Source organism: Anguilla anguilla, chromosome 16, assembly GCF_013347855.1.
Source record: "Anguilla anguilla isolate fAngAng1 chromosome 16, fAngAng1.pri, whole genome shotgun sequence".
NCBI lineage: Eukaryota > Metazoa > Chordata > Actinopteri > Anguilliformes > Anguillidae > Anguilla > Anguilla anguilla.
The window spans coordinates 21,230,383-21,248,778 of NC_049216.1; the positions used below are offsets into that span (position 1 = coordinate 21,230,383).

General features: G+C 39.2%; 1 protein-coding gene across 1 annotated transcript in view; it reads right to left on the bottom strand.

The window, feature by feature from the left end:
• Positions 1-303: 303 nt before the first annotated feature.
• LOC118215826 (cadherin-11-like) overlaps positions 304-18,396 on the bottom strand; it is a 48,720-nt gene continuing 30,627 nt past the window's right edge. The window contains exons 2-12 of the mRNA XM_035396840.1: positions 14,269-14,688; positions 13,141-13,435; positions 11,887-12,006; positions 10,437-10,604; positions 8,535-8,722; positions 6,862-7,115; positions 5,618-5,754; positions 5,038-5,159; positions 4,686-4,803; positions 2,898-3,149; positions 304-1,969 (exon numbers count right to left, since the gene is read on the bottom strand). Coding sequence (XP_035252731.1) covers positions 1,473-1,969; positions 2,898-3,149; positions 4,686-4,803; positions 5,038-5,159; positions 5,618-5,754; positions 6,862-7,115; positions 8,535-8,722; positions 10,437-10,604; positions 11,887-12,006; positions 13,141-13,435; positions 14,269-14,499 — 2,382 coding nt within the window. The 5' untranslated portion in view covers positions 14,500-14,688 and the 3' untranslated portion in view covers positions 304-1,472. The remainder of the gene's footprint in view (positions 1,970-2,897; positions 3,150-4,685; positions 4,804-5,037; positions 5,160-5,617; positions 5,755-6,861; positions 7,116-8,534; positions 8,723-10,436; positions 10,605-11,886; positions 12,007-13,140; positions 13,436-14,268; positions 14,689-18,396) is intronic.

Genomic DNA, 18,396 nt, shown 5'->3' on the forward strand with positions numbered 1-18,396 from the left:
CATCAGATGACAGGGTGATTATAAGAGCTGTGAAAAAAAAAATCATAAATTGTCTCCATTGGATTGGATTATTTTCCTATCTTAGTGATACATTTTTATTGTAGCAAATTAAGTCTAGCTAGATCTTCTAATTTTCTCATTTTAGATAAGATAGCTAGCATAGGTCAGAGCACCACCAAGTTATTCACAAAATGACATTAGATGGTAATGTAGCTGACGTGGTTATTTACCAAGGGATTAAATAAGATAGGAGATATCACGGAATGATCTCTGAGGCCATTGAGTTTGACCATTTTTCCATCATTTGCTCCTTGTTTCTCCTGTTTTATTTAACAGCTTTTAGGACACACCATACAACAGAATTATATAGTTTACTGCTAAAATATTGGCCTTGTTTTACAGATTTGTTAACCCCATTGATAATTTTATAAAAAGCATTTATTTAAAAGTATTCCGCTTCTTAGACTGAAGCACATATTAAAGCAACAGTACAATGTTCTTAAAATATAAATTTGATGTAACATTTTCTTACATGTTGAAATACTGGTATTTGTATGGTTAACAAAAAAAACTTAAGCATTTGTACCAATAGGTACCATCAAATTGACAGAAATTAGGCATTTGCTGAAACAAGACAAAACAAAATTTTTGCATGAGGGAGATTAACATACTGTAATAATGAAGAAAGACAATTAAACAACAATGATAATCAGTAATAGCATTATCACAAAAAAAGAATCAATGGGCACAGATCTGATCCCCAAGGGACACTGTTTTGTACATGTTATATGGATTTTACCTTGCTTTAAGATATTTTCAAGTTACAAAAAATGTACCGCGCAGCAACAGTGTCCATTATTTAAGGCGATTTGAGCTCACAGCTTGTTACTTGTGATCTGTACTTCATTTGGCGGAAGTGGGGATTTCTTTTGAATTTGACAGAAGACTGAGAAGAGTCTTCATTTTCGTTAAATCCATCATTTTGTGGTTGTTAAAAAAACTTTGTCAAAAACTGCACTGTTTGCAAGTTGGACGTGCTATACAAGTGACCATTCTGTTTACTTTTCCATTTTTTTTCATATAAGGCAACCATTTTCCCACTGTTTCAACAATTCCAAGTCATTCCATGAGCAAACCACCACTCTGCACACATTTTTGTAAAATCAGACCTGTAGCAACAAAAAATAAAAGAAAATGCTGAGCATTAAAAAAAAAAAAATCTTTCCGTAAAAACTTTCTTATCTGTCAGATTTCCACTTGCCACTCCAGACCTCAAAAGTGTCTTTATGTCTTTTGGCTTCCTCTCATCACCTGGTCAAAATTCAGTCCCCTCATAAAAATATAGTATACTATAAGTATACATAATACAAAAAAAATGAAAAGTTTACTATAAATAGATGAAATTGTGGTATACTTATAGTAAACTTCACACACTACATGTTACAGGGGCACTGAATGATATATCTGAGGTGTTAAGAGTTGTCATCATTAGAGTCTTTGGTGCCATAGAGATCTGCCAGCTTCTTGAAGCGTGGGCCCCAGCTTTGGAGGTAGTCGTAGTCCAGGTCCGAGTCTGTGGTGACTGACTCCAGTGAGCTGAGCGAGCCGGCAACAGAGCCACGCCCTTCATAACCGTAGATCTGGATCGAATCGTAAGGCGGAGCAGTGGGGTCGTCGTCCGCATCTGAGATGCGGGTCTTTATGAAGTCGTCTACGTCCACACTGCTGGCCACTGCTGGCCCTTCTAGCCGGAGAGGGTACTGCATCTCAGGCTTGATGTCCTTCCTGGGTAGGAAGCCGTTGGCACCATCAGGGTTCTGCAGTGTGGCGATGTCAAAGGCCTCCGTGTCCTCCTCGCCACCACCCTCATCATCGTAGGTGATAATGTTCTCCCGGATGTCCTCCTCCTCAAACACGATCAGGGGCTCCTTTTTCTGACGGCGCAGAGCCACAAACAGCACCACGATAGCTGCCACGGGACAGAGAGAATAAAGGTCAATTTCACACCTTTATTTATTGAAACTATTTGCAAAAAATGTACCACCAGAGGGAAAACAATCAGGTGTGAGTTGGGTGAGGTTGAAGAGGAAATACTGTTTTATTTTACAATATCAAGATCTCTGCACATATTACATTTTTTTAAGTAGGTATCCCTGTCTATTTGAGCAAGAAGATCACTAAAAGCTCCAGTGAACTTTTTTAAGGAATGTTTTTTTTTACATTATTTTTATATAGCAATATTACCTATTTACAATTTTGTACATTTAATGGTCAGCTTGTTTCCATGACTATATGTATGCACAATGCGCCTGGTGAAAGTTTTACTGGTATTTTGATGATTTGTGAATATGGAAATAAGTGTGTTTGAGTGTAGTAGCCCACATACTCCTAATAAAATACTAGCAAATGTATTTGGCAGTTTAAAAATTCTACTATTTTAGTTCAATCCCTGTTGAATTGTATTCATTTACCACTGAGTAATGTATCTGAATTAGTTCCATAAATGCTCATCTGTGTTTAATGCAAATGCATCAAGCTTGCAGTCACTCTGGAAAAGGGTGTATGGCAAACAAAGTTTATTCAGTTATACTGTAAAGCAATGAAACATCCGTCATGTAAATGCTTCATTTACCTTTACCCATAAGAATACTATCTAATGATGTGAATTGTCTAAGAAAATGAAAATATATATTGAGACAAATAAATACCAAGTCCAACTACAAAAAGTGGCCTCCTGGGCTTTTTTCTGATGTTCATCAACTGGTGTTCTTGGAGGGCTGTCATGTAAGATGATGTTTCTTATTGTATCGCAGGACACCATGAATCACATGCATATTCTATGCAGGGGTCAAACCCACTGGACCCTTATTCCAAGTTGTTTAAGTAGTAGTGCTCACCCAGAAGTATGACAATGCAGGCCAGTATGGCGATGAGGGCTCCCGTGCTGAGGCCCGCTGGCAGAATGTAGGGCTCCACGTTGCAGGAGAGCATAGTTTCCCTGCTGTCGCAGCTGCACACGCGGATGGTCAGCGTGTTGGTGCTGCTCATGGGAGGGCTTCCGCCATCGTCAATCTCTATCGGCAGCAAGTAGATGTCCTGGGCCATTCGGCTGAAACCTTTCCGAGTCACATAGATACCGGCAGTGTTGTCTGTTGAGAGTGGGGAAAATGTGTGGATTGTAATTATGTATTCAAACAGGTGAAAAACACAGTAATTATCTGTAGACTACAAGACAAAGGAGCTGTTATTTCTAGTTCGTATGGGTATAAGAGAGACAAATAAGCATATATAATGGGTGAAAAACATTAAGATTTGAATATCTTAATCTTGTAATCCTCTTTAAAATGGTTACAATTCATGAGACTATAAAAGTATCAAAATGTATCTTGGATAGTTGTATTTGTTTTATCTTAGGTTGTGAGAGGATAAATATACTTTTACTTTTATACTGATACTTTTACACTTTGGTGTACTGAAAGCATGCGTTTGAACAGCTTCTTTTGATGCTCAATACACTAAGTACATCAGAAATGTGTCAAGATTGACTGGAGAAATAAAATGATATGCTGAAATAGATTAGGTTGAAAATCCCCTACTGAATGTGAGTGAGACATGCATCTCTGTCAAATAGAGCTAAAATGAGCACCAATTTGAAATGATTGCTCCCTCCAGATAAAACCAGCGAGGCTGGACAGGCCTAATCACTCTCACTCACATTGTTGGATTTAGAAATCGCTTCCGAAAAGCCCTCATTTCCCTTCTCATTAAACAAGATCAAATGGCGGAAGAGACATCTCACAGCACAGACACCTCTGCAAACACAGTGGTACAACTTGGAACAGCCTGAATTGATTTTACTTCTGACCAGCACATCCCCTTTAATGGCAATTAGGGTGCATTCTGGGTACTCAGAAAAACACAGATACAGAGCTGGTTTTTAACTCTATTATTTAAGTTGGAAGTATTTTCAAAACAGGATTGAACCATGTATGATGAATGCACCAACATGCTTCCTTTTATAACTTTCATTTTTGTCAGGACTTCATTTTAGAAACAATTGATTGATGCACACCATTATGAGATTGCATGTAATTACCAGCCTAATGATGACGGTACATAATTACCCTCGGCAGCTGTTAAATGTCTCAATCAAAGTCAACAACAACAGAAATGCATTCATTCTAGAAACTGCTGATAGTCTGCGGAGGGGTTTAGGTAAATGCATGCAGTGCTATGCAGACGGAAGGGACTATTTTTTTAATGTATAAAGAAACATTAATCCCATCACTCAGCAGGAAATCCCTGTATCTCACAAAACCCATGTAATCCAGTTCATGATCATGCGGAGGATTCTGAACACACACGGAATGTACAATATTTATTAACTGTCATTTTTTAGTCTGACAATAAATAAATAAATAAATAAATAAATAAATAAACAGGTGCCTAATTTGAGGTTTGATATTGGTATCAACTGCAGAATGTCTTAGAACAAGGGTGTCCAATCTAATCCAAAAAGGGCAGGTGTGAGCGGAGGTGCTGGAATAAAACTAAAACCTGCACCTACACCAGCCCTTTTCAGATAGGATAGGACACGCCTGCCACAGAGCATTCAGACCTTAAAGAAGTGACTGTCATATACGATGCCAATTGTAACCTACAACTACAAAGTGTTGGACACACACCTCTGTTGTCTTTCAGAGAGAAGTTCTGGTTGTTGGCAGCTTCCAGTGCGATGCTGAAACGGAACAACTGTCTCTGAGTCATCTCATCCTTGTCCACCGCGCTGACCGTCTGAATGAGCTGAAACACAGAGTACGAGGAAGGTCTTACTAACCTTTACCATGGACACATTTTAGCTACAGATAACCCATTATCTGTTCACTGTATAATTTTGGAAATACACTAAAACAATTCAGGTGTATTGCACTGAATTATAATGGTGGAGCCCAACCTGGGAATTAAATTTAATTCTTGTAAAGTTCCTTAACCATTAATTCACACTGTGTTTGAATATAAGCATTACAGCAGACTTACTTTGCCAGGTGAAGCATTTTCACAGACAAAAACTTCATACTTGGTGGCAAATTCGGGAGCATTGTCATTCATATCTTTGACTTTGATGTTGACACGAACTTTAGCATCTTGGTGATGCCCTCCTGTACCGAACAACAAAAAACAAGAATTCCTGAATTTATACTTTTTGTCTTTCAGACACTTTTGATGGTAACCTATAGCAGTTAAACGAAGCATTTACTGAGATTATATGAAACACTTTTGTATCCTATTTTGGAACCAAACTCTCATACAGAATAATTAACGTTATTCAAAATTGATATGTGATGCTATATGCATTTTCCAAAATTGCGGCGTCTTCTTAGAGTAAACACTAACAAATTTGAGATGATTTCCTTAAACATGGATGTACTGCTTTCTTCACATCGGCTTTCTCGGAAGTGTTAGTCATAGAAGTCTGAGTCAAAAGCAAACAGCAGTGTGGGCGACACTGAAACCGCACAAGAGCCACGCGGCTGCCCAGTCAGGAGCCACAGAATGTGAGGAATGTGGGCCCAACCAAATTGCGTCCCCAACCCCCCTTTTGAAAAGCCAGACGTACCAATTTCTGTGGCGCTGACTGAGATGTTGTGCCAGGGCAGGGCCTCACGGTCCAGAAGTCTTGTTGTTCTGATGACGCCGTCCTCGGGGCCGATGCTAAAGAACTGCTCAATGTCTGTATAGCGAGGAATCATGTACCTAAACGGAGAGGCATTGCATGGAGTTGCAGGTGTGTTTGCTTAAATTTACTGTAGCAAGTTTTAGTAGTAACACACTGGCCTAGCCATCTTGGATTATTTTTTTCAAAGTTCAGTTTTTCTGTATACAATTCTACTGCTAAACACTTAGCTCATACTTTCCATTACAAATACGAAGTAAAATTATTTCCGCAAATAAATAAAACAAAGTGCAGTCAATTAAATTTACATCTTAGTCTTGCATTGATCCATAGTAAGTTCATCACAAAAAAGAAAAAAAAGTCATCCAGCCACTAAAACTAAGAGAGAATCCACAAATGGACAGAGATGATTTTTCATGTGTTAAACCATTGAAAGTACCAGGAAATTTATTTTTTTAAATCATCGTGTGATTCACAAAATGCCTGCAGTGGGTGAAAAGTGCATGCAACTTGAACTACCAGGGAATGTGGGTCATGCATATTTTAATTATGTCATCTACATGCATTTCAGCACCAAATTAACTACTTATTCTGCTAATGGGGCTCAATACAGCACACAGATTCTTAAAGATCAGAGCATGGATTTTTTAACATGACATGAAACCTTGTAGTAATGTAGATCTTTCATACAAAAGATAAAAACAGACATTATTTACCATTACAGGCTGAGTATTACAATAAAAGAATTGGTTGATGATGTTGATTTTGCCCCTTTCATTTGTATTGTTCTATGATTTACTGTAAGTAGGCTATTTTCATTGTATGGAGACATATTTTGACAGCAGTGCTACTTTAATAAATATTGTTTATTCAAATGGTCCAGTTCTATGAACAGATACAGTAGTGTTCTAATAAATATTGAAAAGGATCAACTTCCGGTTCAACCGATCTCACCTATGGCTCATGTGTTCCTTTTTAAAAAAAATAAGGACACAGTTGAACATAATTTAAATGCGTGTCATGAGATTCACGCTTTATAAAGTAGCATATGTGCCCCACTGTGTGTGTGTGTGTGTGTGTGTGTGTATTGGGGATATTGTCTGATATCAGGAATGATTAATTACCAGTGAAAAGATTAAAAAAGGCACTGATGTGTGGATGTATGGTAGGCAGCCAGTTTTTCACACCTGACAGGACTGTTGGCAACATCCGTGTCTTTAGCGTGCACCCGTCCCACCACTGTCCCATCGGGGGCATTCTCCTCCACCTCAAAGCTGTAGGCGGGTGCAGTAAAGGCAGGTGGCTCATCTGCATCCTCCACCATGATCTTCACGGTGGCTGTGTCCTTGTACGGTCCCCAAGCAATGAAGCGCGGGTCCACGTGCACGTTGGAAGCCTCCACCTTCAGGGAGTACGCTCGCTTGGTTTCAAAATCCACCAACTACAACCGAGAGACACCAGGATAAGTCAATCCGTACCATTCAGTAATTGTTTTTCTTTTTCTTTTAAACAAAAATATGGTAGAACTGCAAACTGAAATATGTACATATTCATTCATTGATTATATACTCAGTGTTTATCAATTAATATATAGGCTGAATATTGAAATATTACAGTGTCAAGCAGTTGAGTTGTCAAAAAAATAAATAAATCTGTTGATCTCAGACTTACGTGCACTTATTGGTATAAAATAAAGAGCTAGAGGGCGCTGTTGCAAAAGTAATGTGCACTCTAAAGACAAATATCCTTTGGTGTGCCTTTGGAGGCTGGATTCACATGGTCATATTTATTTATTTATTTATTTATTTTAAACTAAATAAAATAAATGTTTTTACCACTTCAAGAAAATAACATAAAAATATGTGGAGGAGAAACATCCCTCAGAAATGATTGCGCTTCTACACAGTGGACATTTTGCATGAGGAAACCTCCCTCTTCTTTCACACAACGGCTGTGGTCTCTGATTACCAATTTAAAAGAGCTTGCTTTCTCATGCAGTCTCTCACTTGCAAATTACAAAAGTGAGAATGAAAGTTGGTGTGGAGAACCATCTCCAATTTATCCATAATGATTGGTTAACAGTTGTCTACCCTCCCCTATTTTATTCACTTTTTAAATTTCTGTAATGAAATTGCCTTCACTAAAAACAAATGTGACCCAGTTCTTTCCTCCAACAGGTTTGGAGAAGCCTCTTCTGACAGCATGGGTCCCCTCTTCGATCCTTTATTTTGGCACCTAATAACTCTGACAGAAACTAATCAGCAGTAGATAATATCCACAATAATGTCTGCCCGCCTCTTAATATTCAGGCTGTGCTGCCTGCCCGCAGTTGAAAGAGAATACTTGATTAAAATCCCCGCAATTCTGTCAGTAATTTCGACTTTAATTTTCGACAAGCTTTGAAGAGCAAAAGGTGATGATTTCCCAAGAGGTATTTCAGAGAGGCATTATGTTACTGAGGAGAGCAGCCTGGTATCAGAGTGGTGGTAGCATCAGAGCGCTCTGTCTGTCACATCTCCTCCATCAGTTGAATTGGGCCCTGCTGGGATCTGGCCCTCATGTCAGAGAAAGAAAGCCTAGTGCTGTTAACAATTACCACACTTACTCATCTACCCAGTGCCCTTCTGACGTTCTGCATCAAATTATTACATCCTCCCGATACAATTATATGCCTCCTTCCTCCTGCTGTTTTTATTGCTCTGTGTACATAGCACTTATTTTTATTGTTGCAACTCTATGGACTGCGATGGACTCATCTGCTAGGTGGCACCAGCAAAATCTGCTCTTCTTTGCAATACGTTAACAGAGTCGGATGAGAGACATGCGTGAAAAGGCCATCTCTGCCCCATTCCCCTCTTGCCTTTTTCAGTTTGATGACACCCTCGCGAGTCTCGGAGTCGGTGGTGATCTCAAAGACGCCCATTCCGTCACCCTCGATGAGACGATACGTGACTAGTCCGTTCTCTCCGAGGTCGGGGTCCTTGGCCTTCAGCCTCCCTACCTCCTCGCCCACCACCTTGTCTTCTGCAACAGACATCGCATAGACACCTGGGGACAGGGAAGGACACATTTCATGCAATGAAAAACTTATTAAAGCCTATACTAAATAAAATATAACAAGAAATATCTTTTAAACAAAAATATATCTATCCAACCATCCATCATCTATACCCACTTATCCTGAGCAGGGATGCGGGGGGTGCTGGAGCCAATCCCAAAAGAATATATATAATGTTCCCAAATATTCAATGTAATTTAGGATTTTAATTTACATAGATTCTAAGCAATGTCATTTTTTAATTGAAAATGTGTAAATCTGTATAAGTACAATTTATTGTATGATGATTAAAAATTGATGGAAATATACAGTATGTTAATGTACAAGATAAATCATCTTTAGCTGTGATAAGAAAATAATTTCTCCAGTATCTAACCTTTTAATCATCCAATTTCATTTTTGTAAAGCACTTTCTCTTTGTATGTGTAGTATGACTATTTAAGCCTACAGTAAATCAGACAGTGGAGTGCTTAGACCAGAGAACCCTTCAGCTGCCTCACACATGTAAATTTCAGCCAGTGAAAATGTAGCAGGAACGCAGGTCTGCAGACACCTGCCTGCAGCATTGGCAAAGCAAGAGCACCATATGGCTCGCTACCTCCCCTCTTCTTACTGTGAAAGTGCTTGGAGCCGAAAGGCTGCAGCCTCATGTAAAAATACCTTGGATGCAGTAAAGGGGATTTTTAAATGTGGCAAGCTCAGTAAAATGTTTTCCCCTAAGATTATTACTCAAAAGTAGCAAATGCTTTTAGGCCATGTGATCAAACAAAGCACCCTCCAAGTATAATATGACCAATTAATATACTTGGACTGTTGTTGTGGTGTGAATGTCGAACAATATTGTGTAGAGGGAATTTTAATTTGAAGTTTAGCTTCAAATAAATGAATGATGCTACGGACACCGTTGAAAGCTACTTAATTTCATGCTATTGCTTTTGACAAAAAGCATTTCATTTAAATTAGTCCCTTACATGAATTAAACTAACATTGATTTGCATATAATACATCTGCGGTCCTTTTGTCTGTGGGCAAAGGGCAAGGCATAAATTTAGTCACACAGTTCCTGTTCCATAGCCAATAAGGGTCTGTTTTGTAGAGGGAGCACGCAGGCCCTCTTTATTCCCAGAAAATGACTGCAACCCTGACTGGAAATGCTTCTCCTTTTAAGATTTTTTTTTTTTTGTGAGATAATGGAAAGCGAGAGCTAACAAAACAAAAGAAGTGAGAGAAGTTGATGAGGGTGATTTTGGAAGGAAAGAGGCACAAAATATATATGCTCCTACATGCACACACACACACACACATACACACACACACACACACATGAACACACACACGCAGATGCACTAACTTGCAAGGCATGCACAAACAGACACATACATACACATGTGCATGTACAAATTGTCTCTCAGCTGTGTACAGTGAGACCCATCATAAATATTTCACTGGTTTTGTTTTGTCGGTAGTTATTTGCTGTGGAAACATGCATTAATACTAAATATGTATCCAATTAAAAATCTCAGTGTAGCACCCAGCTACACTTTGACATTTGTACAATAGTATCCCATCTATTCCCCAGAGAAGGTCTGAGAAGCAGGATTTCACCACAGGATATTTCATTCAAAAATGGGGCAAGTCACCCAACAGGTGTGTGGACTGTATGATCAGATTCAGGGGGAAGAACCACAACTCTTGGACACTTACTCTGAGGGAACTTCGGTGGATTGTCGTTGACGTCTGTCAGGGTGATCTTCACTTCTGTGGTCCCAGACAGTCCTCCCATGTGCCCCCCCATGTCTTTGGCCTGAATGACCACATCATACTCCTGCCGTGCTTCTCTGTCCATGTTAGGTAGGGCTGTCCTAATAATCCCTGTGGACAGAAGGCATGAAGTCAGAGGGACCTAGACATCTTAAACTAGCCACCATTATCAAGACCACCCTTGAGCCTTGGCTGCAGCTAAGAGGGACTGGGCAAGTATTTTTATAGTGGACCTCCCAAGAAAATACAATTGCCACTGTAAATTGTATGGGATTAACTTGTGCTTCAAGTACTTCCAGTACCAAATGCAGTAGTAAGAGCACTGTGCTGAAGGAGGTGCTGCCTTTTAAAAGAGATTTTAAGTCAGGCTCCTAAATCACTGTGGTCATTGTACTTATCAAAACAGAGGATGTGTTACTCTATCCAGACCCAACGGCCAGCCTATCCACCTAAACATCTTAGTTTAGCACTACAATTAATTGGCTATTTACTGTACCCCTTCTCATTCATTACACATTCTTTCCCTTAACCCATCGTGGTTGAATTCTATTAAATTCAGTTCAATTCAATTGTATTTGTACAGCAATTTTTACAGAGACACTGTCACACATGCTTTAGAGAAAAACAGGAAATGGGAAAATTGAGAGAGAAAAAAACTCCCCAGTGGCAATACAAAGCTCATTGGAAAGAAATCTTGGGAGGAACCCAAATATAGAGTAGGAGGCCCTCCTCCACTGGCCAGCCCAGTGTCAATAGTTAGACTGGCTAAATACTAATAGGGCAATAATGGGAAATTAAACAAAGCATATTAAAAAATAAACTTTGTGGTTGATGACCACCTGTATTTATTTATTTATTTATTTATTTAATTTTTACAGAAGTATCTGTTTAATGCACAGGGTTAGGTGTCTTTCAAGCAGTTGATTATAATTGTGTTGCCACTGGAACGGTTATTATACCCAAGCCATTCTTCCTACTAGCAGACTGACAAAACTTATAACTTAGGAGAATTTTCTGAGAACAGTTGTAGAGTGATTTTTAGCTTAGCTTTATGCTTGAATTGCAGATAAGCCCAAAACAAATTTGAATTAGAATTTTGGAGGCAATCCAGCAAAATATCTACTGTAGGATTGGTTTACTTGCAGGATTTTCCCTCTCTGAGCTCTCTCCCTTTGTCTAGCAGTTCTGGCACAAGATGCTTTTTTTGAAGTTAAATTGGTCTAGCAGTGGGCAGATACTCTCCAGCATAACATGAAAAGTATATGAGAGCATGGAAGGCCTACTCTCACACACACTCTCTCACTGTCAATCTCTAATGAGAGAGTAAAATACATTTGATACAGTTAAAAAAAAAAATCCCAATGTCCAATATGAGTAATTTGGAACCACGCGCCTGTTTGTGGCTCCACTGAGAAGTATGGTTGACCCTGCAGGATACTGTAGACCAGCCTGGCGCTGTTCCCGTATGTTGGGTCATCTGCATCTGTAGCAGTCACCTGCATCACTGAAGTACCTTGAAACCAGAAGACCACAAGATGTGATGAGAGCATGAAGGGCTGCTTGTGAGTAGCTGCCATCACTTGATGCTGGCTTCCAAAGCACCTCTTGGTGTGTGGCACACCAAGATCAATCTGAGACTCGCTACTGATTATTAACTTGTGCTGACATTACGCTCTGGGTTATGCATTGTAACAGTTGGCATTTTATCTGAGCCAAACAAGGTCAGTGGAAAAACAAGCATGTTCAAATATGAATTTATGGGCTGAGAATATGGCAGAATCATTAGACAACACTGATGCATCGTGGTTAATATTCCTCAAGTTCAGACAATGTCCTCCAGAGCATTGCACAGTTTATTGCTTATCAATGAAAGGCAGAAGAAATTACAAGGAGTGAAAATAATTCCCAAAGTCTTGATCATTTCAAATCAATTCACTAGTAGTGTTTACACCAGCCAACAGATCTAAATATATTTGAAATTGGCCTGGCCTAGAATCCTATCCTGAGTCCACAGCAGCATCATTTACATTGTCAGCCAGTGGAATCGCACGGTAACAGATCATTACTCAGCGACAGGCCTGCATTAAGGATGATGTATTGCAGGCAGTTGGGTTCGTACAGCCTGTACTCACACACACTACCACCGTGCTAGCAGCTTAGGGCTGACCAGGCCTGGCTTTTAAAGACCACAGCAATAACAGTCCTTTTTTTGCTGCAGCCTGATTTGAAAAATTCCCACTCTTAAAGGAAATTGCTGACAGCCTTCCAAAGACGCACACAAAACTTCCCAGTGTCACCTATCATCAATGTTGTCACAATCTATGGCCCAAGTTGTTTTCTAGAGTACAGTGGATTTCCCATAACTTTCATATTTGAATGAGATGTTATTACTGGCCATAAAATGGAAAGATTAGAGAATTTTTTGGTCTGGATTCACTCAGCATTTGTCCTTAACTTTGATTTGGGAATAAATTAAAGTGTTAATGTTTTTCTTCAAAATATAGTTTGGAAAGTTCAGTAACCACCAAACTGGTAGTAAAGGAAACTTTTGAGACTTGCATTTATTGACTTGAATGTCAAAATTAAGAAATCATTTTAGTTTTATCCATGCATAGGATTTTTTCATCATGGGCAAAACCATACTCACCGACATTGGACATCTCTGGAACCCTGGCATAGTAAGGGCCATGGAGGAACTCGGGTGGGTTGTCATTGATGTCCTGCACCTTGACAATAAATTCTGAGGGGGGCTCCAATGGCTTGTTGGTGTCCCGAGCCACTGCCTGCGCTGTTAGTGTGTATTGGGCCTGCTCCTCCCTGTCCAGTGTCTTTGTGGCATGGATGTTCCCAGTTTTGTCATCAATGACAAAAATGGTGCCCGCGCCTTCCCCTGAAAGAATGTATTTGATGTTCCCATCGCCAGAGTCAACATCTGAATGAAGCTGGAAAGATGGACAGCAGTCAGTATAGACAGTATTGAAACATATGCATTAGTGCTTAAAGAACGACCAATACAAGCCTGGATTCAATCAACATTCGCCTATGGCTTATAAATACAAACGTGTTACATTCTGGCCAATCAGACAGTGATCATTTCTGAACTGGGTTTGTGTGAAAAAACACTGAGCACCAAATACCAAGGTAAATGTTGAATGAATCCAGGCCATACTCAGAAGAGAGTTGCTCAAAGTACAGTACAATAAAATCAAATGGTTAGCTGAAATGCAATAACAAAGTGTAAGAAAAGTCATTTTATGTTGCATTTGAACGCCACAGTCAACAGTTTTGGAATCAATGTCCATTGCCCTAATAGTTGTAAGGCTATTGGGAGATTCTATTTATTTATGAAGTTGGAAAAAAATGGACAAAGTCAGCGTGTCTTACTCATTTCATACTGCACTTACAATAGTTTATTGATTGATTGCCAGAAGTGGCTGTGAACAATTAAAATGTAATACAACAATAGAACCTCTTGACCCTGTATAATTCTATCCAATAACTGGTTGTACCAGCTTGGCCTAGGAGGAATTAAGGAAGAAAATTCATAATCATTATTTCTTTGGGCCAATAAATCACCCTCTTTCCCAGATGGCAGTGTCTTTGGGGGGACTTTCCATTATTAAAAAGAAAATCCAATTTATGACCTTTAATCAACTAGGGCACTGATTGCTTTTGTGGAAGGAATGGAGGATACTGCAAGGACTCTGTGAGTAATGAAAGTCCCGGTGACTCTACATAAGTTAACCTGGGAAATAAAGGTTACAGTTGTGCTTACCCGTCCCACCAGGACTGGGTCCGGTCCCGTGTACTCCTCGATGACAAAGAACTGATTCCAAACCCAGCCTCTTTTGGAGCGGTGGAGGACCTGCCCTTCCTTGCCCCTCTCCCTGTGACCGTGCAATGAGAGTCTCCGTCGGTGGGCGTGCTCCGAGGGCAATGAACCGTGGCTGCACAGCGCCACACCCAAGCACGTCAGCAGCACCTGCAGTCCCAGACCCTGCCGCATCCTGCCGTCGTCCGCTGCCCACGACTTCCTGCGTGTCCTTCAGGGACCCGATTACAACCCTGGAGACTATCCAAAGACCTTCCTGACGCTCGCTGGGAAGCCGACCCTGACTTCACCCCCGAATTCCGCTGTCTGCTTTGTGAATCATCGCTGCTCCCTTTCTCACACGGTCGGCTTCCAGTTTAGATTCTGAAATGTGAAAAATGAGAGAGGTCCATCATCAATCACAGAGAACACTCTTTTTTTCCCCTCATTTTGCTGAAATCTAAATTTTAATTGATTTCACAAAATCTAAACATATTAATTTATTTTATACACTGCTATGCTTTTATAATTAATGGAGAGAGGTAGTAAGTTCAATTTACTGCAGCTTAATTAGACATCAAATCAGTGTTGTCCTGAAATATAAATTGAAGAATTCCCCACATTCTGACTGCTTAGGCAATGTCACGCATATCTAGTTCTCTAGAGAACCAGAGAACCAAAGCAGAAAAAGATACTTTTCTTTTCTAGAGATTATCCTTCCATCTTTCCCTCTCAGAAGTATATTACAGTACATCAAGATATCAGCATAAAATATCATCCCCTGAACTTTTTGCAAGGCAAGGGTAATCTCTTGAATAACTGAATTTCAACAAGAACCACGAGGATATTTTACATTTAAATCCAACAGGATATGCCTAGTGAATCTTCAATGCAGTGAGAAAGACACTTAATTCACATTTATCATAAATCATTGCAATCAATAGATATTTGTAGTTCTGTAAAGTGATGTTGGACTAATTAGTTTTATTTTACTTTTTATGATATTTTCTTTTAAACATGTACCGAGTGTGTTTCCCTACAAAGATATGGCGCTACTCCATACACAACTATCCAAATGAGGTGTCAAAATCAATTCCATAATAGGCTTTCATCAGTTTTTGGTTGACCAATCAATGATGGACTGATTACCAAATTAGTCTGTAGGGGATTTTCTTATCCAGTGAACCGCTAATAACCTTCAGCTGCACTAACTGCTATGCTCCTAGTGCTGGGAGGCAAGAGTTTTGGAAACTTAAAGACAGAGCGCTCCCAAGTCAGTAAATGGGTTGAGTGCAGAGAAGCAAACCAAATCTTCACCCTGTGTGTCACACCAATAAATACAGTGTACATAAAGTGCATCCACCAGTGAAGTAGGGTAATGGCTGTCCTAACTCAGGCTTGCTGCAATTCTGCCAGCTCCCATAATAAGGCCTGGTAATGCTTCTTGCTTTTCACAGCACCAGCTGTAAATTGGCAGGCATTCTGAAAAGAAGACATTTCTCTCTTCTTAAATTATTGACCAGCCACCAGAATGTCAGGGCTCCATGCTATGTGAAGGAATGTTTTTATTGCCTGAGGCCTGTGTCCTGGGAGGCACATTTCCTGTCAAAATACATCACAAATAACAAATGCTGCTTTCTTTGCATGTACAGCAACACATTCTCAGCCGAGGTGTTCTCAGAACAGACACTGAGTCAGAACGCCAGACAGAAAAAGGGAAAAAAGAAAACTGACACAGTTCTAAGCTCTTGTCAGCAAATCCCTGGGAAAGGCAAATTAATTTTCAATCCACGTCAAATCAAAGGACAGAGGTAGAGATTAAACGAGCCTTAGACACACAAACAGAACTTCCTTGTTTGAGGTTAACTTGACATGACTGACATCTACTGGGCTAAGAAACCCTTTGATCTGAGCAACAGTGTTTCATTCATGGCTATTCAGGGTTGACTCTCTTCACCTTCAAGTCTGTGTTTATTAAAAGATGTGTCATCCTTTTTTGTCAACCCTTTGAAAAAATAAATTAAAATAAAATAATCTGAGTGCAACCTCTCATCATATTCATTTATAATGAATTATTGGATTCTTGGATCCTGCCTATATTTTCAATGTTTGCAATGTTTGTGGTACACCCTCAACTCCCAATTTGACTCGACATCCGGTCATCACACAAGCTACAGCAACAAATAAATAGTTTATGGTTTAGCTCCATATTGATCCCAATTTGTGCTTGACTGAGACATATATAAGCAGTTTATCCCAAAGTCAGTCAGGGGTGGTAAGTGATACACCAGAAGTGCAAAGTCCCTCATCCATTACAGTTATGTAGTGATTCTGAATCATGCATGCAGTATTTCTCTGTACAGCTAGACAGCTTTGTTTAAAGGCATCTCCACTGTGATCTTAAAAAGGACACCTGAGCTTAAGCGAATGGGCTAAACATATCAACCCTCGATCGCATTTTGACAGTATCAAATTGGGGATGGATGTATGGCCTGAATATTAAGTGAAAGCATATGAGCATCACCCCAAAAAGAGCTGATTACAATACCCCTGTGGAAAACAATATTACACAGAACGATATAATGAGATATTGGAATACCAGAGGCAGTATTAGAGGCAGTAAGCATTTATACAGTCACATATCACATAATTACAAATTTAGAGATATTGTGCCATTTCCTTAGGATCCTTTGCCTTGTCAAGTGTCAGGCAAAAAGATAGTGTCAAGTATTATACCCATAATTTTAGCTTGCTCTCTCAATCTTATTTGCTGTTTTTTTTTTCTTCATCTTATGTGGCCAGAGACAGTTCAGGTAAAACACGTCTGGAGAAAAATATAGTGACCTAGTCATGCAGGACAAAGAAAATCATTCCTCTGGAAATTTAGAGTAAGGGCAAACAATGCCAAGGAACAAATAACCTTGTCAAAAATGAGGAAAAACAATGTACAAAAGTCTGATTCATTTAGCATACCACAGGACCAGGTTTTCATACAGCTAGCTATACATTTAATGTGCCAAGGAAGAATGTGTCTGGGTTCTGTATTAATTTAGTTGTCAGAGGGGAGTTCCTATTTTGGGAGTTTGGGGTTGGAGTGAAGTTTCTAGTGATAAACACCCTATCCAGCAGTAATGTCAAAAAGTTTTTTTTTTAGTTTTTTTTTTTTTAGATTTTTTTTTAAACCAGGCAAGTGAGCCCTACCATACTGCAGCCATTCTCATTTGGAAGTGGTTATAAAAATAAAAAATATATATAAATATATATATATATATTAAATAGTATATGAATAAAATATCCCAATGTGAATGTTCCAGGCTATATTTATCAATGTATGTGTACAGACATATAAACCTAACAACACTGATTTTAGATTTGTGGAAAAAAAATAACCTCTCCCTTTAATTCTGCATTTCATGAAAGAATCCTAAATTATTCTATACTTTTGCATCACAATAATAATGACAACAGTGTGGGCAAAAGCCCATAGGCCTTGCTTCTTAAGGCTGAATGATAAAAGGTGTTTATGTGTCCGTCACCATGTTACATACAGTAATGGGTAATGTGTCATTACCCATAATGGGTAATGACACATCCTTCTTCCCAAGGTTCTCCAAGAAGGTTGTTTTATTAGCTCTCACTCCATGACTGACAAGGTAGATACAGGACAGGTCTATTCTTTATCATTTTCCCCAGCATATACCCTTGTCAAAATAAAGATTTACACCAGTTTGTTTTTATGGGCGATCCGTGTTAAATAATCAAAAATGCAAACACATATTTTTTGAACACAACCACTTTGTTCTTTGGTATGCAACAGGTAATTGCATCCACTCCTACAAAAGCCAGTTCAGAGAGCAGCAATTCTGCAACTCACTGATCTGCACATGACAAATATTGTCTTTCAGATTTCAAATATTCAGGCTGGCTTGTAGCAGCCTGAATATTTTTCTGAACACCTCTTTCACATAGAACCCTGATGATCAGTATCACAAAATGGATATATGAATAAAAATCACATCCAAATAAACTTAATAATCTGTGATGGCAAGCATAATAATAAGAAATTCTAAATGGGTATTTATCAAATTTACT